The following is a 24863-nucleotide window of genomic DNA, read 5'->3' on the forward strand; positions in this document are numbered from 1 at the left end:
CTACCACTGTTGTGTTGTCTGCAAACTTAATGATGGTGTTGGAGTCGTGCCTGGCCATGCAGTCGTGAGTGAACAGGGAGTACAAGAGGGGACTGAGCACGCACCCCTGTGGAGCTCCAGCGTTGAGGATCAGCGTGGCAGATGTGTTGCTACCTACCCTCACCACCTGAGGGTGGCCCATCAGGAAGTCCAGGATCCAGTTGCAGAGGGAGGTGTGAGGGAGGTGTTTAGTCCCAGCTTAGTGATGAGCTTTGAGGGTACTATGGTGTTGAACGTTGAGCTTACATTACATTTACATTTAAGTCATTTAGCAGACGCTCTTATCCAGAGCGACTTACAAATTGGTGCATTCACCTTATGATATCCAGTGGAACAACCACTTTACAATAGTGCATCTAAATCTTTTAAGGGGGGGGTTAGAAAGATTACTTTATCCTATCCTAGGTATTCCTTAAAGAGGTGGGGTTTCAGGTGTCTCCGGAAGGTGGTGATTGACTCCGCTGTCCTGGCGTCGTGAGGGAGCTTGTTCCACCATTGGGGTGCCAGGGCAGCGAACAGTTTTGACTGGGCTGAGCGGGAACTGTGCTTCCTCAGAGGTAGGGGGGCCAGCAGGCCAGAGGTGGATGAACGCAGTGCCCTTGTTTGGGTGTAGGGCCTGATCAGAGCCTGAAGGTATGGAGGTGCCGTTCCCTTCACAGCTCCGTAGGCAATCACCATGGTCTTGTAGCGGATGCGAGCTTCAACTGGAAGCCAGTGGAGAGATCGGAGGAGCGGGGTGACGTGAGAGAACTTGGGAAGGTTGAACACCAGACGGGCTGCGGCGTTCTGGATGAGTTGTAGGGGTTTAATGGCACAGGCAGGGAGCCCAGCCAACAGCGAGTTGCAGTAATCCAGACGGGAGATGACAAGTGCCTGGATTAGGACCTGCGCCGCTTCCTGTGTGAGGCAGGGTCGTACTCTGCGAATGTTGTAGAGCATGAACCTACAGGATCGGGTCACCGCCTTGATGTTAGTGGAGAACGACAGGGTGTTGTCCAGGATCACGCCAAGGTTCTTAGCACTCTGGGAGGAGGACACAAGGGAGTTGTCAACCGTGATGGCGAGATCATGGAACGGGCAGTCCTTCCCCGGGAGGAAGAGCAGCTCCGTCTTGCCGAGGTTCAGCTTGAGGTGGTGATCCGTCATCCACACTCATATGTCTGACAGACATGCAGAGATGCGATTCGCCGCCTGGTTATCAGAAGGGGGAAAGGAGAAGATTAATTGTGTGTCGTCTGCATAGCAATGATAGGAGAGACCATGTGAGGATATGACAGAGCCAAGTGACTTGGTGTATAGCGAGAATAGGAGAGGGCCTAGAACTGAGCCCTGGGGGACACCAGTGGTGAGAGCGCATGGTGCGGAGACAGATTCTCGCCACGCCACCTGGTAGGAGCGACCTGTCAGGTAGGATGCAATCCAAGCGTGGGCCGCGCCGGAGATGCCCAACTCGGAGAGGGTGGAGAGGAGGATCTGATGGTTCACAGTATCAAAGGCAGCAGATAGGTCTAGAAGGATGAGAGCAGAGGAGAGAGAGTTAGCTTTAGCAGTGCGGAGAGCCTCCGTGACACAGAGAAGAGCAGTCTCAGTTGAATGCCCAGTCTTGAAACCTGACTGATTAGGATCAAGAAGGTCATTCTGAGAGAGATAGCAGGAGAGCTGGCCAAGGACGGCATGTTCAAGAGTTTTGGAGAGAAAAGAAAGAAGGAATACTGGTCTGTAGTTGTTGACATCGGAGGGATCGAGTGTAGGTTTTTTCAGAAGGGGTGCAACTCTCGCTCTCTTGAAGACGGAAGGGACGTAGCCAGCGGTCAAGGATGAGTTGATGAGGAAGGGGAGAAGGTCTCCGGAAATGGTCTGGAGAAGAGAGGAGGGGATAGGGTCGAGTGGGCAGGTTGTTGGGCGGCCGGCTGTCACAAGACGCGAGATTTCATCTGGAGAGAGAGGGGAGAAAGAGGTCAAAGCACAGGGTAGGGCAGTGTGAGCAGGACCAGCGGTGTCGTTTGACTTAGCAAACGAGGATCGGATATCGTCAACCTTCTTTTCAAAATGGTTGACGAAGTCATCCGCAGAGAGGGAGGAGGGGGGGAGGAGGATTCAGGAGGGAGGAGAAGGTAGCAAAGAGCTTCCTAGGGTTAGAGGCAGATGCTTGGAATTTAGAGTGGTAGAAAGTGGCTTTAGCAGCAGAGACAGAAGAGGAGAATGTAGAGAGGAGGGAGTGAAAGGATGCCAGGTCCGCAGGGGAGGCGAGTTTTCCTCCATTTCCGCTCGGCTGCCCGGAGCCCTGTTCTGTGAGCTCGTAGTGAGTCGTCGAGCCACGGAGCAGGAGGGGAGGACCGAGCCGGCCTGGAGGATAGGGGACAGAGAAAATCAAAGGATGCAGAAAGGGAGGAGAGGAGGGTTGAGGAGGCAGAATCAGGAGATAGGTTGGAGAAGGTTTGAGCAGAGGGAAGAGATGATAGGATGGAAGAGGAGAGAGTAGCGGGAGAGAGAGAGCGAAGGTTGGGACGGCGCAATACCATCCGAGTAGGGGCAGAGTGAGAAGTGTTGGATGAGAGCAAGAGGGAAAAGGATACAAGGTAGTGGTCGGAGATTTGGAGGGGAGTTGCAATGAGATTAGTGGAAGAACAGCATCTAATAAAGATGAGGGCAAGCGTATTGCCTGCCTTGTGAGTAGGGGGGGAAGGTGAGAGGGTGAGGTCAAAAGAGGAGAGGAGTGCAAAGAAGGAGGCAGAGAGGAATGAGTCAAAGGTAGACGTGGGGAGGTTAAAGTCACCCAGAACTGTGAGAGGTGAGCCATCTTCAGGAAAGGAACTTATCAAGGCGTCAAGCTCATTGATGAACTCTCCAAGGGAACCTGGAGGGCGATAAATGATAAGGATGTTAAGCTTGAAAGGGCTGGTAACTGTGACAGCATGGAATTCAAATGAGGAGATAGACAGATGGGTCAGGGGAGAAAGACAGAATGTCCACTTGGGAGAGATGAGGATTCCAGTGCCACCACCCCGCTGGCTCGATGCTCTAGGGGTATGCGAGAACACGTGGGCAGACGAAGAGAGAGCAGTAGGAGTAGCAGTGTTATCTGTGGTAATCCATGTTTCCGTCAGCGCCAGGAAGTCTAGGGACTGGAGGGTAGCATAGGCTGAGATGAACTCAGCCTTGTTGGCTGCAGACCGGCAGTTCCAGAGGCTGCCGGAGACCTGGAACTCCACGTGGGTCGTGCGCGCTGGGACCACCAGGTTAGAGTGGCAGCGGCCACGCGGTGTGAAGCGTTTGTATGGCCTGTGCAGAGGGGAGAGAACAGGGATAGACAGACACATAGTTGACAAGCTACAGAAGTGTTGTTTCTTGTATTATTGTCTCTTGTGTCTTTAGAGAACTGTTTCACTTTGATATCCTTTTTCTTCTGTCCTGATTTTCTCTTTCTTTTCTTCTGTTAACTAGATATTCTTTGTTGTTCTTCGTTAGCTAGCTAGTTTCTTCCAAAAGAGTTTAGGTATTAGGGCATGTAATGGAAAACTTTAAAAAAAAATTGCAACTGTGGAAAAAGGCATTTCTTATTGGGAAGTCAATGTACTGTAGTCCCTTCCTGTTTCTGGCAGTTTTCTTCAATTTAGTGCCTACCCACTGGGCACAGATATCATTTCAACTTCTAGTTTTGAGTTACATTTCGTTGAGATGTCATCTAATGTGACTTCAACATGAAGTCCACCATGTCATTGGATTTAAGTTAAAAGTTAGGGTAAGAAAATATGAAATTCCCTTACGCTGATGACTTTTTGCAAATCCAATCAGTTTTCCACGTTGATCCAGCATCATCAGATTGAATTCTTTGTTGAAATTAAGTGGAAACAACGTTGATGCAACCAATTCTTTCCCAGTGGGTAATGAACACGTCCCAGAGCAAGCTTCCCCAGGTCCACAAACTCCCCCCCCACCCCTTCCCGCATCTGTTTCTCTTTGTCTGCTGGCGGCCACAGCTCCTTCATATCCTCTCTCTCTCACTCTCTCTTCATCAGATGAAATTGAAAGCTTTAAACATCCCACTGGGAACACACTGGTTGAATCAAAGTTGTGTCCATGTCATTTCAATGAAATGACCTTGAACCAATGTGGAATAGACGTTGAATTGACGTCTGTGCAAGTGGGATTGCTACAACCCACTTGGAAGGATATACGCAGTGTACTGTCTTCCTAGTTTTGTTGTTAAACATTAGTCCTACTAGCATGTGCTCAGTCATGTGTGTATGTTACTATCTTTTTGAATAATGTATTTTTCCTTTTCTCTCCAGCTTGTGGCGGCCATTGTTTTCCTCAGCTTCGGAATCATTGCCTCCTTCCTGTGTCTGGTGGTGGATGGCGTCTTCATCGTTTTGAAGATGGTGAGTCACGTTGCTGCTCCCTGTGTGTCTTTCAGCTCAACATACTGTATCACATGGTATTTAAGACAATTGTGACCGTAAATGAAAATCGAATCTAAAACAAATGTATTTCTCATTCAGAGTGAAAATAGCAATAGTAGGAGGAAAACAACTCATTTGTTTTTCATTTATTTTGTCGGCAGTAGGCTTGATCTCAGTTTCTCTTTCCCCAGTCTCTGATCTCGATGTCATGCATGAGAGTGTTTGTAAACATAGCTATGATATTAGTGTTCATGCATGAGTGTTTCAATGTGTGTGGATGGAGATTGACCCACCCTGTCTGTAATGTTGACAGCAGATTGATGGAGCCTCACTCCCTGTGGATGAGTGAGATCATGAGAAACTTTTGGGTGAGAGAGCGTCCTCTCCTCCCATTTCAATGTGTTAACCCAACCGAAAATTTCACACAAGATCAAATGTTCCATTTACCATGCCAAATGGCACAATATACAGAAACGTTAATACTTTCAATAAACTTTAAAACACATTTAAATCTCAAAGTGGAACAATGCAAAGCTACACAATGACAATGCAAGATAATATTAATGTGTACATTTCTAGGGAAATGGCAAGATGCAAAGGACCCATGGTCCAGAATTGTGCCTACACAGTATATCTGCCTGCCTGTCTGTCTGTCTACATGCCTGCCTGATTGTGCAGGGCATCTTTGTCCGTGTTAGTATGTAGTGGGAGGAAGGCTGGGGAACCCAGCAAGCAAGTTATTTTATTAGACCAGTGATCGCAAAGCTTCAGCTAGGAATGTTTGCCTCTCTATCAAAGCCCTATTAAAAAAATCTAAAGAAACCAAAAGTGAATTGTAAAATACAAAGCACCAATAATACCCCCAAATGAACAAGGTAGACAATATGCCATGTATTATGTATCTAAGTGAGTGTTTTCTTATTCTTTTTTCTATGCAATGATTCATTATGTAAATTATGCATTTCTTCTGTTTTTCTCTAAACTGTGAGCAAGAAAGTAAAAGCAGACAGAAATAAGTCTTTGGCTATAGCAGACTGGTCTCATAGACTAGACGTAACATAGTAAATGTAAGTCCTTGACACCCAAATTAGTATGATATGTTAGGTTTGGTATGGTTACAGATAGGTTACTTAAAGCAAAAATGAAAGAAGGATGGTTGGTCGGGGTGGATGTGTGGGCGTATAACATGACCGTCTAGCAACCCAAAGGTGGCGTGTTCAAATTTCATCACGGACAACTTTTGCATTTTAGCTAATTAGCAACTTTGCAACTACTTACTCCTTTCTAGCTACTTTGCAACAACTTAGCATATTAGCTAACCCTTCCCCTAACCCTAACCATATCCCTTTTAGCTAAACCTTCCACTAACCCTTAACCCTAATCTTAACCCTTCAACCTAACTCCTAACCTTAGCCACCTAGCTAACGTTAGCCACAACAAATTGGAATACGTAACATATCATATTCGTAACATATTGTACGTTTTGCAATTCGTAACATATCATAAGAATTGTAATTCATAAGACATCATACGAAATGGATGATGGACATCCACAAATGAATATACAGTCAATTCAGAAAGTATTCAGACCGCTTGACTTTTTCCACATTTTGTTACGTTACAGCATTATTCTAAAATGAATTTTAAAAAATCCTCATCAATCTACACATGATACCCCATAATGACATAGCAAATGTATTAAAAATAAATAACATTAATACCTTCTTTACATAAGTATTCAGACCCTTTGCTATGAGACTCGACATTGAGCTCAGGTGCATACTTTTTCCATTGATCATCCTTGAGATGTTTCTACAACTTGATTGGAGTCCACTTGTGGTAAATTCAATTGGTTGGACATGATTTGGAAAGGCACACAGCTGTCTATATATGGTCCCAGTTGACAGTGCATGTCAGAGCAAAAACCAAACCATTAGGTTGAAGGAATTGTCCGTAGAGCTCCGAGACAGGATTGTGTCAAGGCACAGATCTGGGGAAGGGTTCCAAAACAATTCTGCAGCATTGAAGGTCCCCAAGAACAGAGTGGCCTCCATCATTCTTAAAAGGAAGAAGATTGGAATCACCAAGAGTCTTCCTAGAGCTGGCCGCCCGGCCAAACTGAGTAATCAGGGGAGAAGGTCCTTGGTGAGGGAGGTGACCAAGAACCCGATGCTCCACAGAGCTCCAGAGTTCCTCTGTGGAGATGGGAGAACCTTCCAGAAGGTCAACCATCTCTGCAGCACTCCACCAATCAGGCCTTTATGGTAGAGTGGCCAGACGGAAGCCACACCTCTGTAAAAGGCACATGACAGCCCGCTTGCAGTTTGCCAAAAGGCACCTAAAGACTCTCTGACCATGAGAAACAAGGTTCTCTGGTCTGATGAAACCAAGATTGAACTCTTTGGCCTGAATGCCAATCGCCACGAGGCATGGTGGTGGGGATGTTTTTCAGCAGCAGGGACTGGGAGAATAGTGTTGAAATGGCGCTGGAGAAGAAGGCTGACGTTTTACGTGTTCCTATCCAATTGTGTTTTTTTGTTCATTATTTCACGTACATAATGTTTCTGCTACCATCACTTATGATCCAAAATAACTTCTGGACATCAGAACTGTGATTACTCACCATGAACTGGCAGAATCCTTATTTTCCTTTAACGAGTCCGACGAGCCCGACGTGAATGACATACTGCTTTCAAGGGGAACAGGCCCAGATCCCCGTCATTTGCGTGAAGAGAAGGCGGAGAAAAAGGGGCCAGAGGGCGGGCTGCCTTCTGAGAATTCGTAGGCGATCTAATAAACCCCAACTGCCTTCCATTCTGCTAGCAAACGTGCAATCTTTGGAAAACAAAATCGATGACCTACGTGGAAGATTAAACTACCAATGGGACATTCAAAACTGTAATATCTTATGCTTCACGGAGTCATGGCTGAACGACGACATTATCAACATACAGCTGGCTGGTTATACGCTGTATTGGCAGGATAGAACAGCGGCGTCTGGTAAGACAAGGGGCGGAAGACTATGTATTTTTGTAAATAACAGCTGGTGCACAATATCTAAGGAAGTCTCGAGATTTTGCTCATCTGAGGTAGAGTATCTCATGATAAGCTGTAGACCGCACTATCTACCTGGAGAGTTTTCATCTGTATTTTTCGTAGCTGTCTACATACCACCACAGACTGAGGCTGGCACTAAGACCGCACTCAGTAAGCTGTATTCTGCCATAAGCAAACAGGAAAACGCTCACCCAGAGGCGGCGCTCCTAGTGGCCTGGGACTTTAATGCAGGGAAACTTAAATCCGTTTTTCCAAATTTCTATCACCATGTTAAATGTGCAACCAGAGGGAAAAAAACTCTAGACCACCCTTACTCCACACATAGATATGCATACAAAGCTCTCCCTCGCCCTCCATTTGGCAAATCTGATCATAATTCTATCCTCCTGATTCCTGCTTACAAGCACAAATTAAAGCAGGAAGCACCAGTGACTCGATCAATAAAAAAGTGGTCAGATGAAGCAGATGCTAAGCTACAGGACTGAGCATGCACTGACAACCTGGCAAGTGTCTTCACTGTCATTTTCAACCTCTCCCTGACCGAGTTTGTAATACCAACATGTTTTAAGCAGATCACCATAGTCCCTGTGCCCAAGAACACTAAGGTAACCTGCCTAAATGACTACCAACTCATAGCACTCACGTCTGTAGCCCTGAAGTGCTTTGAAAGGCTGGTCATGGCTCACATCAACACCATTATTCCAGAAACCCTAGACCCATTCCAATTTGCATACCGCCCCAACAGATCCACAGATGATGCAATCTCTATTGCACTCTACACTGCCCTTTCCCACCTGGACAAAAGGAACACCTATGTGAGAATGCTATTCATTGAATACAGCTCAGCGTTCAACACCATAGTATCCTCAAAGCTCATCAATAATCTAAGGACCCTGGGATTAAACACCTCCCTCTTCATGGCTACCCAGACTATTTGCATTGCCCCCACCCCCTTTTATACCACTGCTACTCTCTGTTGTTATCATCTACGCATACCACTTTAATATCTCTACCTACATGTACATATTACCTCAATTACCTCGACTAACCGGTGCCCCCGCACATTGACTCTGTACCGGTACCCCCCTGTATATAGTCTCGCTATTGTTATTTTAATGCTGCTCTTTAATTACTTGTTACTTTTATTTCTTATTCTTATTGGTATTTGTTTTTATTTTTTAAACTGCATTGTTGGTTAGGGGTTTGTAAGTAAACATTTCACTGTAAGGTGAAATACAAATACCTGTTGTATTTGGAGAATGTGACTAATACAATTTGATATGATTTGATTTTGGTCAGGTTTGAGGGAAAGATGAACAGAGCAAAGTATAGAGAGATCCTTGATGAAAACCTGCTCCTGAGTGCTCAGGACCTCAGACTGGGGCGAAGGTTTACCTTCCAATAGGACAATGACCCAAAGCACACAGCCAAGACAATGCAGGAGTGGCTTCGGGACAAGTAACTGAATGTCTTTGAGTGGTCCAGCCAGAGCCCGGACTTGAACCCGATCGAACATCTCTGGAGAGACCTGAAAATAGCTGTGCAGCAACACTCCCCATCCAACCTGACAGAGCTTGAGAGGATCTGCAGAGAAAAATGTGAGAAACTCCCCAAATACAGATGTGCCATGCTTGCAGCATAATACATGTCACGTTCTGACCATAGAAAGCTTTTATTTTCTATGGTAGAGTAGGTCAGGGCGTGACAGGGTTTTTTGTCTAGTTTATTTATTTCTATGTTGGTTCTAGTTTCTTTTTTCTATGTTGAGGGTTTTGGCTAGTTTCTGTATTTCTATGTGGGGTTCTAGTTTCTGTATTTCTATGTTGTTGTTTTTGGGATGATCTCCAATTAGAGGCAGCTGGTAATCGTTGTCTCTAATTGGGGATCATATTTAAGTTGTTGGTTTTCCCACTAGGTTTTGTGGGAGATTATTTTGAGTAAGTGTATGTTGCACCTCTTCGTCATGGTTTGTTGTTTTGTTCATTAGTTTATTTGTATGTCTTGCATAGTTTCACAGTTATAATAAAATGTGCAACGATACATACGCTGCGCTTTGGTCATTATGACAGCCGTAACAATACACAAGAAGACTCGAGGCTGTAATCGCTGCCAAGTGCTTCAACAAAGTACTGAGTAAAGGGTCTGAATACTTATGTAAATGTAATATTTAAGTTTTTTATTTGTAATGCATTTGCAAAACATTTCTAAACCTGTTTTTGCCTTGTCATTATGGGGTATTGTCTGTAGATTGATGAGAGAGGAAAAAACAATTTAATCAATTTTAGAATAAGGCTGTAACGTAAAACAAAATGTTGAAAAGTGAAGGGGTCTGAATTCTTTCCGAATGCACTGTATACCATACGAAATGTAACACATCATACTAAAAGCAGTGTCTTGGATTTACGTACAGAATAATATGAAATGCTATGAGACCACTTTGGGAATAGGGGCACTAGACTCCACTGGTTGTCTGTTTCCCAATAAGTCTTGATCTGTAAGCAACCCCCACACCACTCATTTGACATTTATTTGTATTTTTGATTCCAAGTAGGATTTGACCCCTGGAAGGGATTAGTATTAAAGTGAAAAAGAAGGATCGATTTTTTTCCATAAATGTTATAGATTTTCATTTGTATCCCTTTATAAGGAGAAGTGTAGCAATTTGACATTTAAATGTTTAGCCTTTCCTCATACTGTCAATATTACTAGGCCATAGTTCTGTTCACAATTATCAACCGGCCAAATCAAGTCCATACAGTCATCTGGCTTAGATGTCTGTCTCTAGATTCTATCAACGCTTATGCTTAGATTTTGTCACAGAAACATTCCAATGCTCTGTACAGATGTAGGATCTTAATTTGAGCAAGTTTGCTAAAGCAGGAAGATAATCCTGCAGCAACAGGAAATGTAAATTATTTTGTAGATTATAATTAATCAGCATTTTTGAAGGAGTTGATAAATGTTTCATAAGTGAAAATCAAGTCTGAAATTTCAAAGTGGAAATTACAAACCTCAGAAGCCTTCTAAAAACCTCAAATACACTACAAGTTTTACATTTCTTGCATTGCAGGAAAGTTATTCTACAACAGGGTGATCAAGTTAAGATCTTACATTTATATGTATTCGGTATTTACAGATGTCAACTTGACTAGTTCCAACATAGTGTCCATCTAGTTGCTATAAATACTTATCTGCAGTATGTGTTGAACAGCGTAGTACATAACTACTATCTGTTTACAACCCCTTAGCAAAACCGTTCTGCTTTTAACATATACAGTACCAGTCAAAAGTTTGGACACACCTACTCATTCCAAGGTTTGTCTTTATTTTTACTATTTTCTACATTGTAGAATAGTGAAGACATCAAAACTATGAAATAACACATATTGACTCATGTAGTAACCAAAAAAGTGTTAAACACAGCTTTGCATTCTCTCAACCAGCTTCATGAGGAATGTTTTTCCAACAGTCTTGAAGGAGTTCCCACATATGCTGAGCACTAGTTGGCTGCTTTTCCTTCCCTCTAAGGTCCAACTCATCCCAAATCATCTCAATTGGGTTGAGGTTGGGTGATTGTGGAGGCCAGGTCATCTGATGCAGCATGGAGTCTACAAGATGTCGAAAGCGTTCCACAGGGATGCTGGCCCATGTTGACTCCAACGCTTCCCACAGTTGTATCAATTTGGCTGGACGTTCTTTGGGTGGTGGACCATTCTTGATACACGGGAAACCGTTGAGCGTGGAAAAACCCAGCAGCGTTGCAGTTCTTGACACACTCAAACCGATGCTCCTGGCACCTACCACCATACACCTTTCAAAGGCACTTAAATCTTGCCCATTCACCCTCTGAATGGCACACAGTCCATGTCTCAATTGTCTCAAGGCTTAAAAATCCTTTGTTAACCTGTCTCCTCCCCTTCATCTACACTGTTTGAAGTGGATTTAACAGGTGGCATCAATAAGAGGCCATAGCTTTCACCTGGATTCACATGGTCAGCCTATGTCATGGAAAGAGCAGGTGTTCCTAAAGTTTTGTACACTCACTGTATATATATATATATATATATATATATATATATATATATTATATCCGTCTTCTGTTTTACTGGAGAACTTTACAATGCCAGAACGATTTGGAGTGTAATTGGTAATGCTATTCAAAAGGTGTGTGCTGGAAATGGATGGAGTCATTGCAACTGTCTTTAGACTATACAACTGCAGTCTATTCAATTCTCTCATGCATTAAGATATCATGTCTGTCTGTCTGTCTGTCTGTCTGTCTGTCTGTCTCTCTCCCTCCCTTCCTACACCAGGATGTCCGTCCTCTGAAAGCAGGAAGATGCCAGTTTTACACGAGTGGAAACAGCTACATCTATGAGAATTACTATGCCTCTGTAAGTACAACTGCACTCATAGCAATATGATTTACTGTGTCAGCTATACTATCCAATTCAGAAAATACATGTGGTACATGCTGTCTGGCAGGGGGAAATCACCTTTGACTAATCTCTGCTTGTACTGTACCTGTCACTCAATACTGTTGATTGGAGTGTCTGCCTCCTCTTGCAGGTGCCATGCCAGGGTCTCACGGAGTCATGTAAGATGAAGGTACGCAGTGGGACCTGCTACTGCTGCGACCTTTATGACTGTGCCAAGTGAGTCAAAGATACACCAACGTTAAAAGGTCCATCATGTAGCTTTGTGTACTACCCAACAAATTTCTGATGGAAATGTTATAGATCTGTCATTCTTATTGGAAGCAAGCCTGATAAGCGGTACATCCAACCAGTAATACAAATGCAGTGCTAAAATAACTTTATATACAGTATGTGTGGTAACTCACCCCTCACATCAGCAATGTGTTGCACCCACCCACTTGTGTGATGCTTGGAAGGCATTTGGTGTCAGAATGTTCTTCACACATTAGCTATCACAATGATAAGGTGTGGAGCGATTGTGACCTATTTAAGCTGAAGTAGGCTCAAACGAGTGCAGAGTTTGTCCTAGCCAGGTCACATGGTGTACAGACCAACTCATCTCACTTCCCAGCATTCACTGCTCCTTCACACCATGCTGCTCATTGGTAAGCAAATGCTCCTGCCACCTGTCTCTTCTTGACCGGTGTTTTGGCTCACTGCACCACAATTTACTGCTTGCTTCTACAGAACCAAGTTGGTCATCTCCCGCTCGTATAGTGTATGTGTAGGCAGTATCCATACAGTGAGCAAGTCCTCCGTTTTCCATACTGGTGTGTGACTCAGGTTTGTGTTGCTTGTGCGTTTTCCATTTCACAGGCTGTGCTTGTTTCAGGTGGCAGGGTGCAAACCCACTGTAGCTAATAGTAAACTTTTAGTACATTTCTATCAAGAGAGACACGGAAGCCCAGTTAGCCTGCCTATTTTAGCTAGTCTGTAGTTTCAAATGGAGGTCGCTAACGAACGGTTTCAACGGTTTTATTTTGCTCTATTCCGGGACAATATGGACTGTCCGGACTTTCAATGTAGCAGAGGAGTACAGAGGCGAAGTGTCTACTCTTAGCAAACACGTAGAGAACTTACACAAGCTACTGGGGAATCCACGTCCGCCTACTATCTCTTCTACTCCAGTAACTGGACGCTGCTCTGGCCTGGTGGGAGTGTTGCCTCCGTGTCGTCTATCCAATTTAATTAGTAGGATGCCTCTAGATGACTTAGTGGATGTTCCTATTCTTGACCCTGCCAACCAGCCATGGAGGCACGTCACTCGCCGTGGAAGTCCCACAAGGAAGCCACTGTTAACGTCACCTACGCTATTAATAGTTTTATATCAAGCTATCATTTTTCTAGATGTGCTCATACCCATACGGGTATTGTCAATAGTTTGTTTTGTGCATATTTACCTGAATTCCACTATTAGCTCCGCAACTTTAAATCCAATCAGGAAGCCTTTTGTGGCTAGCTCATCCAGTTCTATTGACTCTTGTGTCAACATGGATACTCCTGCTGTTTTCAAATCTCACAGAGGGCTTGGACTGTTACATATAAATGTGTGAAGCCTGATGTCTAGACTGGACTTTCTGGGTGTCTGGGTGCATGACACTAGCCCTGATGTTCTGGTTATCTCAGAGCCCTGGCTGAATAATTTCATTATGGATAAGGAAGTAGCCATTGCGGACTACACCATTTTCAGATGTGATAGACCAAAAAAGGGGGAGGGCTGGCTATTTTTGTAAGATCTTTTCTTATGGCGTCATGCTCTCTTAGCATTTCTGTCCCCAAAATATGTGAGCTACTGGTTATGTCCATAAGCCAAAAAAATAATATATTTATTGATGCAGTCTACCGCTACCCCAGCCACAACCAGATAGGGTTATAAATAATTTCAGATTATAATGAAACCCACTCGGATAAATGTAAAAAACCTTGATTGACCTTATCCTGATTTTACCATCCCCATAAATATTTGGCTAGTGGTTTTTGCTAATTATATCAGTGACCACTGCCCTATTGCTTGCATTACAAACACCAAATCGAAAAACTCTGACCATAGTAGAATTGTGAAGAGAATTTATTTTAATTCTTGACCCTGGCGCTCCTTCATGATCTATATTATTTTGAAAAAAACATTTCTTCTACTAGCTGCATACCAGACCCTATTATGGTACTTGAATTTTTCTAATGCAGTTTTACCTCTGGCTGATAAAGACCCCACAAACTAACCCATGGTACTCTCCTGTACTTGCAGACCTCTTGATAAGAAATCAGGCCTGGGCCAAGGCTAGACAAACTGTCTCGTTAGCTGATTGGCAGCTATTTAGGCAATTGAGAAATAGGTGCACTACCTCGGGTTAAACAGGTCAAATCAAACGACTTCCTTAGCGCTATGACAGACTGTTAGAGATCCCTCTAATTTCTCTACTTTCCCGCCTAAGCAAGTAGTTTTAGACTCCTGCAAAAATGACTGAAAATCAGCATTTTATCTCAGCTGCTTTCCTATTTGAAAGAAATGGTGGTCATTTGTTATTTAACTTTAGTATCAGGAAATATTGCAAAAGTGTGGCAAGCAGCTTTTGTGCTACCTCTCCATAAGGGCAGAGATGGTAGGGATCTTTAACTATCGACCCATTTCCAGGCTCCCTTGTCTTGCAAAAATACTAGAATCATTGGTCAATCAACAGATACGTTATTTTCTATCTGTAAATTGTACTCATAATGTTAATCAATCCAGATTCAGACCTAAACATAGCACCACTACGGCTACCAAGCTTGTTGTAAATCATATTGCAATTGCCTTAGATGATAGAAAGAATTGTGCTGCCAAACTTGTCAAAAGCTTTTGATACTGAATCAAATCAAATTTTATTGTTCACATACACATATTTAGCAGATGTTATTGCGGGTGTAGGAACACAAGCATTTCACAAGCATTTCACTATCTCCAACAGTGCAGTAGTATCTAACAATTCACAACAATACACATCTAAATGTAAAAGAATGGAATTAATAAACATATAAATATTAGGACGAGCAATATCGGAGTGACATTGACTAAAATACATACAATAGAATACAGTATATACATATGAGATGAGTAAAGCATTATGTAAACATGATTAAAGTGATTAGTATTCCATTATTAAAGTGGCCAGTGATTCCATGTCTATGTATATAGGGCAGCAGCCTCTAAGGTGCATGTTTGTGTAACCTGGTGGTAGCCGGCTAATGATGGCCATTTAACAGTCTGATGGCCTTGAGATAGAAGCTGTTTTTCAGTCTCTCGGTCCCAGCTTTGATGCACCTGTACTGACCTCGCCTTCTGGATGATAGTGGGGTGAACAGGCCGTGGCTCGGGCGGTTGATTGCCTTGATGATCTTTTTGGCCTTCCTGTGACATCGGCTGCTGTAGGTGTCCTGGAGGGCAGGCAGTGTGCCCCCGGTGATGCGTTGGGCAGACCACACCACCCTCTGGAGAGCCCTGCGGTTGCGGGCGGTGCACTTGCCGTACCAGACGCTGATACAGCCCGACAGGATGCTCTCAATTGTTCATCTGTAAAGGTTACTGAGGGTCTTAGGGGCCAAGTCAAATTTTTTCAGCATCCAAGGTTGAAGAGGCGCTGTTGGGATGGTGTTCTTCGGCTTGCAAGCCTCCCCCTTTTTCCTCCAAACATAACGATGGTCATTATCGCCAAACAGTTCTATTTTTTTTCATCAGACCAGAGGACATTTCTCCAAAAAGTATGATCTTTGTCCCCATGTGCAGTTGCAAACCGTAGTATGGCTTTTTTATGGCGGTTTTGGAGCAGTGGCTTCTTCCTTGATGAGCGGCCTTTCAGGTTATGTCGATCTAGGACTCGTTTTACTGTGGATATAGATTATTTTGTACCTGTTTCCTCCAGCATCTTCACAGGGTCCTTTGCTGTTGTTCTGGGATTGATTTGCACTTTTCGCAGCAAAGTACGTTCATCTCTAGGAGACAGAATGCGTCTCCTTCCTGAGCGGTATGATGGCTGCGTGGTCCCATGGTGTTTATACTTGCGTACTATTGTTTGTACAGATGAATGTGGTACCTTCAGGCATTTGGAAATTGCTCCCAAGGATGAACCAGACTTGTGGAGGTCTACAATTTTTTTTCTGAGGTCTTGGCTGATTTCTTTTGATTTTCCCATGATGTCAAGCAAAGAGGCACTGAGTTTGAAGGTCAGCCTTGAAATACATCCACAGGTTCACCTCCAATTGACTCAAATGATGTCAATTAGCCTATCAAAAGCTTCTAAAGCCATGACATATTTTTCTGGAATTTTCCAAGCTGTTTAAAGGCACAGTCAACTCAGTGTATGTAAACTTCTGACCACTGGAATTGTGATACAGTGAATTATAAGTGAAATAATCTCTGTAAACAATTGTTGGAAAAATGACTAGTGTCATGCACAAAGTACATGTGGCATTGGCATCTTGGAGCGGCCTCTGGGATAATTTCAATTGCCCTGGGGTGTACGAACATAGGATCCAATTCGGGAAAGTCGTATTCCTGGTCGTATTGCTGGTGAGTTACTGCCGCTTTGATATCCAAAAGTTATTTCCGGCTGTATGTAATAACACAAAAAAAATTCTGGGCTAATTATGTAAGAAATAACACACAAAAAAACAAAATACTGCAAAGTTGCTTAGGAGCATGAAGCAGAGCTGCCATGTCTGTCGGTGCCATCTGAAGACCATATTATTCTGTTGAATAAGTTATCCTCGATAGGGTTGGGTACTGATGCTTGCCGATGGTTTCATAATTATCTCAATGAACTCAGGCCATCAAGGTAGATGGGGACAAATCGGAGATCCTTGAGTTACATAAAGGAGGTTCGAAACTCGGCCTACTACGGTTTACAATCTATATAAATAACATTGGTAATGCTGAAAAATAAAAAATAAAAAAATATATATATATATATTTTGTGTGCCGATGATACAGTGTTGTATTTCGTTGCGCAATCGGTTGGCCAAGTCTTTTCATATTTGAAGTTTGATTTTCAAGCACTTCAGAGGTCACTATTGGATCTATAGTTAGTGCAAACAAAACAAAATGCATGTTTTTTTCTAGGTCCCAAAACTCAGATGAAATTAATTTGTAATGACTAGTTTGAACGGTACACAAATAGAGCGAGTTCCTTCCTACAAATATCTGGCTTGATGACAAACTGTCATTTAAAAACATGTCACTGAGCTGGTGAAGAAGTTTACATTCAAGGTTGGTTTCTTTTATAGAAACAATGCATGTCCGACTTTTGTTAATAGGAAGGAAATTGTCCAGGCCACTTTTATATCTATTTTGGATTATGGGGATATTATCTATCTACAATTAAACCACTAGATGCTGTTTTCCATTGTGCTGTTATTACTGGTGATGGTTATAGAACTGATCATTGTGTTTTGTAAAATGGGTTAGTTCTATTTGTATGTAAGGAGAGAGCAGCATTTTCTTGTGTTTATCTACAAAGCACTCATGCAGAAACTTCCTAATCATCTATCATCATTCATTAAATTTAGACTTACAAATGACCATACCTGGCCTCAGGCTTGAATAACACTGTGGGTAAAGCTGCTTTTAGTCTCTTTGCGCCCTTTATGTGGAACAACTTCCAGAGCTCTCTGAAATGAGATGTTCTGGTCTCTCTTGGTCAGTTCAGAGTCATGACCGGAGACCTCTATGTTGATAAATGTCTGTTTTCTTAATGTTTTGTAATTTTGTATATTGTATGTGTTTGATGTATTTATTCAGGACTCATCTGTAAAAGAGACCCCAGTCTCAGTATTACTTCCCTGTCAAAATAAAGGTTAAAGCCTGGTTCATTTCTTGGATTCTTCCTAGGTTCCTGCCTTTCTAGGGAGTTTTTCCTAGCCACTGTGCTTCTACACCTGCATTGCTTGCTGTTTGGGGTTTTAGGCTGGGTTTCTGTATAGCACTTTGTGAAATCTGCTGATGTAAAAAGGGCTTTATAAATACATTTGATTGGTCTGGAAGAACTCCTGGGCCTGCCCAACTCATATCATACTACCTTAATAGTATAGCTTTATAAAGTAGCATAACTATAATAATATTGTTATAGGATTGGTTGTTAGTGACATTCTATTGTCCTGTCTTGTAGTGGGGGCTACATAAACAACTACTATGAGTTTGTGGGTGTGCGGAGCTGCGGGGACGTGCTGTCCCTGTACGTGTTGATCTGGGTGCTGACCAGCCTCAACCTGGTGGCTTTCTTCCTGGGTATCCTTACCACCGCCGTGCTGGGAAGCATCAAGGACAAGGTGAGAGACACAGGCTGCGGCAAAAACTACACGCTAATGTACTTGTGCAATACTTAAAGGTTTGTGGTGTATAATCAGGAGTCTTGAACAGTACTTGCAGTTCAATCATATCCAGGTCTTATTCCATATTGAAATAAATGTAGGCAAAGGGATTGGGAAAAATAATCAAAATCAAGGTGGTATTCTCTTGCCCTGCAGGGCTGCTCTCCTCCCCATGCCAAACATTCTTCTCAGTAGACTACAGGTCTGTGGCGACAGCTCCTTATGAGCGATGTTGGGTGCTGGGCATAACCCGTCTGTAGTGGCGCTCTCCACTGCTGTGGTGCTGAAGCGTCATTTCCCTGCGCTGGCTAGCGGTAGCTGTCCGTGATTCTGGAGTACTTTGGTCCGTTATTTATATAGGCTCATTCTCAGAGCTCGATTCAATTTGTAGCGCTGAAGATCTGAGCTGTAGCACGATATTAATTGTTAGATTCTACTGTACTGTTGGAGCTAAGAACACAAGCATTTCACTACACCTGCAATAACATCTGCTAAAGATGTGCATGTGACCAATAAAATTTGATTTGATTGAAATTTAAAGATAATTTTCGATTGAACCAACATATGTGGTGTTTACCTTGAAGGCAGTCTCTGCGAACGTGTGAACATTGCCTTTACATTTCTATTGCACTGTAGCACAGATCTTCAGTTCTACGGATTGACTCAAGGTCATACTGTTCTTCATTATAGGGACATTTTAGGGAAATTTAACTCGCAATTCAAAGTTTCTCCGTTTTCAGGTTGTGTAGATCCAGCTATGTGTCTCCTCGACCTCAAATGAATGTAAAAGATAAGAAAAACAAATCTGGAAGTTACATGGAGCTTATCTTTTCCATTTGATATAGCTGAATCTACAAAAGAAGACCTGGGACATGGACTTGTCCCAATAGAAGACGTCTGAGATCTGAAAACATAACTCACTTTAAGTACACTATACGTGTTTAACGCCCTATTCCCTATATAGGAGTGGAGGTGAAGCCTCTGTTGAGGACAAACACAGCAAGAGATAGGAGTTGTGTAGAGTAGCAGAGGTATCAAATTACAGGCAATTTCCCAGATGATATATCATGATGACTCCTATGGACATATGGTGTCAAGATGAAACAACAGTGTGAGCCGGTAGGGGTGTGGGCCGGTAGGGGTGTGGGCCGGTAGGGGTGTGGGCCGGTAGGGGTGTGGGCCGGTAGGGGTGTGGGCCGGTAGGGGTGTGGGCCCGGGGAGCCGTTTAAACTTTGAGTCTTTCTTCTGTTATCACTGTTTTTCTGCTATAAAATCGTACAAATACTGCCAGTGTTTGTTTTAGCCTGCCTGGAGTGCAGGGTTGATTGTTTTGGGAATATTTTATTGTTCCATTAAGCCAGGCAAGCTCAATCAAGCACAGATCAAGTATTTATTGGTATTGGTATTTGAACCCAGGTCTGTCTGCTATAATATCCGAGCAAAGCTTGAAGGGGTGGATGGTTGTTAGGTAAGGCATATTCATACTTTCCAGATCAAAACAAATAGAAAAATGTATATTAGTTTCCCAGCAATCCAGATTTTAAATGTCACGACTCACTAAAGAGGAGAGATGTTTCTCTGGCGATCATCCTATGTTGAATGTCCCCAGGAGAAACAGTTAACCGGTCCTGATTGAATTAGGGATGTGTGGAGAGGAGCTGGCGGGGCGGGAGAAGGGGAATATGTTCTGTGTTGCAGCACGATAGAGCTGGGAGACACAGCAGGGCATAGCACTGGAGACACACATCAACGTCAGAGATATATATATATACTGCTCAAAAAAATTAAGGGAACACTTAAACAACACAATGTAACTCCAAGTCAATAACACTTCTGTGAAATCAAACTGTCCACTTAGGAAGCAACACTGATTGACAATACATTTCACATGCTGTTGTGCAAATGGAATAGACAACAGGTGGAAATTATAGGCAATAAGCAAGACACCCCCAATAAAGGAGTGGTTCTGCAGGGGGTGACCACAGACCACTTCTCAGTTCCTATGCTTCCTAGCTGATGTTTTGGTCACTTTTGAATGCTGGCGGTGCTTTCACTCTAGTGGTAGCATGAGACGGTGTCTACAACCCACACAAGTGGCTCAGGTAGTGCAGCTCATCCAGGATGGCACATCAATGCGAGCTGTGGCAAGAAGGTTTGCTGTGTCTGTCAGCGTAGTGTCCAGAGCATGGAGGCGCTACCAGGAGACAGGCCAGTACATCAGGAGATGTGGAGGAGGCCGTAGGAGGGCAACAACCCAGCAGCAGGACCGCTACCTCCGCCTTTGTGCAAGAAGGAGCAGGAGGAGCACTGCCAGAGTCCTGCAAAATGACCTCCAGCAGGCCACAAATGTGCATGTGTCTGCTCAAACGGTCAGAAACAGACTCCACGAGGGTGGTATGAGGGTCCGACGTCCACAGGTGGGGGTTGTGCTTACAGCCCAACACCGTGCAGGACGTTTGGCATTTGCCAGAGAACACCAAGATTGGCAAATTCGCCACTGGCGCCCTGTGCTCTTCACAGATGAAAGCAGGTTCACACTGAGCACGTGACAGAGTCTGGAGACGCCGTGGAGAACGTTCTGCTGCCTGCAACATCCTCCAGCATGACCGGTTTGGCGGTGGGTCAGTCACGGTGTGGGGTGGCATTTCTTTGGGGGGCCGCACAGCCCTCCATGTGCTCACCGGCGGTAGCCTGACTGTCATTAGGTACCGAGATGAGATCCTCAGACCCCTTGTGAGACCATATGCTGGTGCGGTTGGCCCTGGGTTCCTCCTAATGCAAGACAAGGCTAGACCTCATGTGGCTGGAGTGTGTCAGCAGTTCCTGCAAGAGGAAGGCATTGATGCTATGGACTGGCCTGCCCGTTCTCCAGACCTGAATCCAATTGAGCACATCTGGGACATCATGTCTCGCTCCATCCACCAACGCCACGTTGCACCACAGACTGTCCAGGAGTTGGCGGATGCTTTAGTCCAGGTCTGGGAGGAGATCCCTCAGGAGACCATCCGCCACCTCATCAGGAGCATGCCCAGGCGTTGTAGGGAGGTCATACAGGCACGTGGAGGCCACACACACTACTGAGCCTCATTTTGACTTGTTTTAAGGACATTACATCAAAGTTGGATCAGCCTGTAGTGTGGTTTTCCACTTTAATTTTGAGTGTGACTCCAAATCCAGACCTCCATGGGTTGATAAATTGGATTTCCATTGATTATTTTTGTGTGATTTTGTTGTCAGCACATTCAACTATGTAAAGAAAAAAGTATTTAATAAGATTATTTCTTTCATTCAGATCTAGGATGTGTTGTTTAAGTGTTCCCTTTATTTTTTTGAGCAGTGTGTATATATATCTGAGATCCCCCATACCTTCTTGTTTTATCCAAATACCATGGCATCGCTATAATTCTCTCTCCCCACCACTTCTGGTTGATGAACAACGCGTCAGTGTACGTGAACAAGCGGCTGTGTATGTGGGGGGTTGGTTGCATGGCTAGATAGCGCCGGTGATGGGACGGTTGTGGTCAGAGTTGGATGTGTGTTCATCCATGTGGCAGACCGCTGACGTGGTCACATTGGGCCACATGGTTCCTCTCTCAGGCCAGGCCTGGGATTTGCTCTCTTCTGGGAAAGAGAGTGAGGAAGCCTATTGACTAGAGATCACACAAGATATTAGGGCTGAATAGTTGCCTACCAGAAATGTGTTGAATTTATGAGGTTGTTGCTCACGCCATCTTCGTCTCCCAAACAATCCAAGTACATTTGTTTGGCAGATGAAAGCTGAATTATTTTGTATTGACATCATTTTAGATATCCAGCAAATGCCTTGTGTGTGTGTGTATATTTTGTGATCACATTTTGTTTCATAATACACACAAGAGGATCACAACACACTCCTTACTTGTAAGAATTAACACTAAACCAAAAGTGTGTGTGTGTGTGTTTGTTTTACAGAGGAGCAGCTCAGTGACCCTGTCGTCATCGCATTTCTCCGAGGGGGGATTTCGCTTCTCCCCCACTGCCCCCCTGCTGATGGACAACACCAACACAGGACACAAACACCTCTACCCGGTCAGTCTCACACACACTCACTTGTCTCTACCTGGTCAGTCTCTCACACACTCACTAACGCCTTAACGGCAGCCAAAAATAGAGCCCACACAAGGTTTTTCCAGGACGCCAAAGATGTATTTCAACAACAACCTCTGTTTCGGTCTTGGGCCTAAGAAGTCCTGTTATTGGTAATTGGTCTAGTAAAACCAAAGGAGAGAGAAAGGGGTGAGATACTGTACATTGTATGGAAACTCACAGATGTTCTGGGAGGACTCCCTCTGCCATCCCATATTGCCCTGCCGTCATCTGCCCACTGTCTACCTTTCCCTCTGTATTAAAACAACTATTTAACTACTGGCTGCTAGAAAGACAGAGAGCACCAAGTAGCCCTATTAGATCATGCCAGGTACATGCCTCAGTAGACCAAACAACAGCCTCCAACCAATAAACCCCCAGAGAAAAATAAGTTGTCTGAGAAACATTAGGCCTTTCCTCCATTTCGAATCTATTTTATTTGGAAACTTTTATTTGCTTATCCACTCACGTAAGTGATGTTCAGTCTGCTATTTGTAATTATTCCCAAGTAGAGTTGTAGTTACAAATGGGACAATATTGTTTTCCGCTCTTTGCTCAGCTGAATCAAACTAAGCTTTGTTTGTTTTGTGTTTGTTTATTTGGGATATATTACGTTTATGGTTATGGTTTATGGTTTATGGTTTATGTTTGTAACTATTCTTTACCTAGAAGTAGATTAGTTATAATTGGAACAAATTAGCAAAATGTGAATACTGTTTAGCTGAATCCAACTAATCTTAGTGTTTTCTGTTTTTGTTCTGTCTTTCAGAGAGCCTCCCAATACTTTGTCCCAGCAGCGGAGACGGAGTTCCCCCAGAGTGATTCATCAGTACACCCCCGTCCAGACCCCAACCCCTCTCTATAACCTGCTGCCCTACAAACCACAGAGCTTTTCTGTCTGAATTAACCTCCCTACTCCAGCTTTCCATTACCAACTTGTCATACAACTACAGCCAGGAGTTTCCTCCAGACTCTCCTGTCCCTAGAAGTCTCATGACATCCAGGGGGATTCGTATTTTGGAGTTTGTTTTGTAAGAGTTATGTATGGTGTAAAATATCTGTATATGAAATGTAAATATTTTGAGCAATTTCGATTGATTTGCCCAGAAAATGTATGGCTTATGACATGCTTCTACTATCTAGGAAAAGGTTAATTATTTAAGACCTTTTTTGAAATGTACAATTTGACAAAATACATTTACTTTTTATTCTACATCTTAAACTCAACTGTATCTGCTAATAAGGGTTAAGTGGTTAAGTCATTTTTTTCTCATCAAATTGACTTACTGTTTTTTGTTGTGCCACGCTGCCCACACAGACTCGTATTCAATAGAGATGCTGCTTGATGTTGCCTGCCTGGCCTCCTCATTGCCTTAACATTGTTTACCATTGGTCTCACTAGTAATCTACCCCAGGATCATTTCGTTTGGGCCCAAAACTCATTAAGCAATAAGAAATGTGTTCTTTCATGGAACTCAATAGGCAGAGAGAGAGGGGGATGTGTACAAAAATATCGAGCTCCTGGCCAGACAATGCATACCTCAAACTTCTGTGTGGTTTTTTCTTCCTTTTATAAAACATGTTCGCAATGTGCTTCCCCTGGTTACAGAAACACAAGGGTACAGAGCTGAGACAATTCCCCAACATCATCTAAGATGTCTCCTCCGACTGACAGAGCTCCTCACACACACTTTTTTTGTTTCAAGGAGCGAAGACAAATTCCCAAAACCTTCCACTCGTGAGGGCTAAAAACCAATAAACCCAAAAGTAATTTGCTTGCACAATTAAACTTGAAACAATTGTGGAAATGTACAAGACAGAAGATGGCGTAATTATCTGGAGTTTCTTTTTAAGTAAAACACCAGATTTAACAAAAACTCACCAGGGGTCAAAGAGTTTCACAGGACAAAAATAAACCACAAGAACACTGGCTTAGTCTCCTCTTTCTCAGGCAACTGTGAAAATCTGGGTTCAAATACTATTTGAAATCTTTCAAATACTTTGCACGTTTCCTTTAGCCTGTCTCGAGTGCCAGATCGGCAGGCTTTGCACCTTTGCGACTGTTCTATTGCGTTAGGCAAGCTCAATCAAGCTCAGCTAAAGCATTTTAAATTGCATTTGAATCCAAGTCTGCAACTGTGTGAGAGCTTCTGTCTGGTAAGATGATGATGAACTCCTTGTGTTTTAGTGTTCATGCCCCTCATGTCAATGATGATTATAGAGTAACTGTTCTAAGGCTCTTCTGTCTTGCTTATTAAGTTATTTTCAATGGAAGTATAACGTAATACACAGAGATCGAACTTGCATAGCATTCATACAATACATTATGAAATGGTTCATGAACTTATCAGTGTGTGAAAGAATGCAATGTTTTTGACCACTTGGACAGCTTTGGGGGAAGTTACAACATATATGTAAAAAA

At 43.4% G+C, this 24863-nt stretch overlaps 1 protein-coding gene across 1 annotated transcript in view; it reads left to right on the forward strand.

Annotated features, from left to right (window-relative positions):
• Window positions 1-23679, forward strand: part of fa70b (FAM70B) — a 34100-nt gene extending 10421 nt beyond the window's left edge. The window contains exons 4-9 of the mRNA NM_001141443.1: window positions 4332-4421; window positions 11813-11893; window positions 12069-12154; window positions 18115-18274; window positions 22268-22384; window positions 23211-23679. Coding sequence (NP_001134915.1) covers window positions 4332-4421; window positions 11813-11893; window positions 12069-12154; window positions 18115-18274; window positions 22268-22384; window positions 23211-23306 — 630 coding nt within the window. The 3' untranslated portion in view covers window positions 23307-23679. The remainder of the gene's footprint in view (window positions 1-4331; window positions 4422-11812; window positions 11894-12068; window positions 12155-18114; window positions 18275-22267; window positions 22385-23210) is intronic.
• Window positions 23680-24863: the final 1184 nt, after the last annotated feature.

Source organism: Salmo salar, chromosome ssa09 (genome assembly GCF_905237065.1).
Source record: "Salmo salar chromosome ssa09, Ssal_v3.1, whole genome shotgun sequence".
Lineage (NCBI taxonomy): Eukaryota > Metazoa > Chordata > Actinopteri > Salmoniformes > Salmonidae > Salmo > Salmo salar.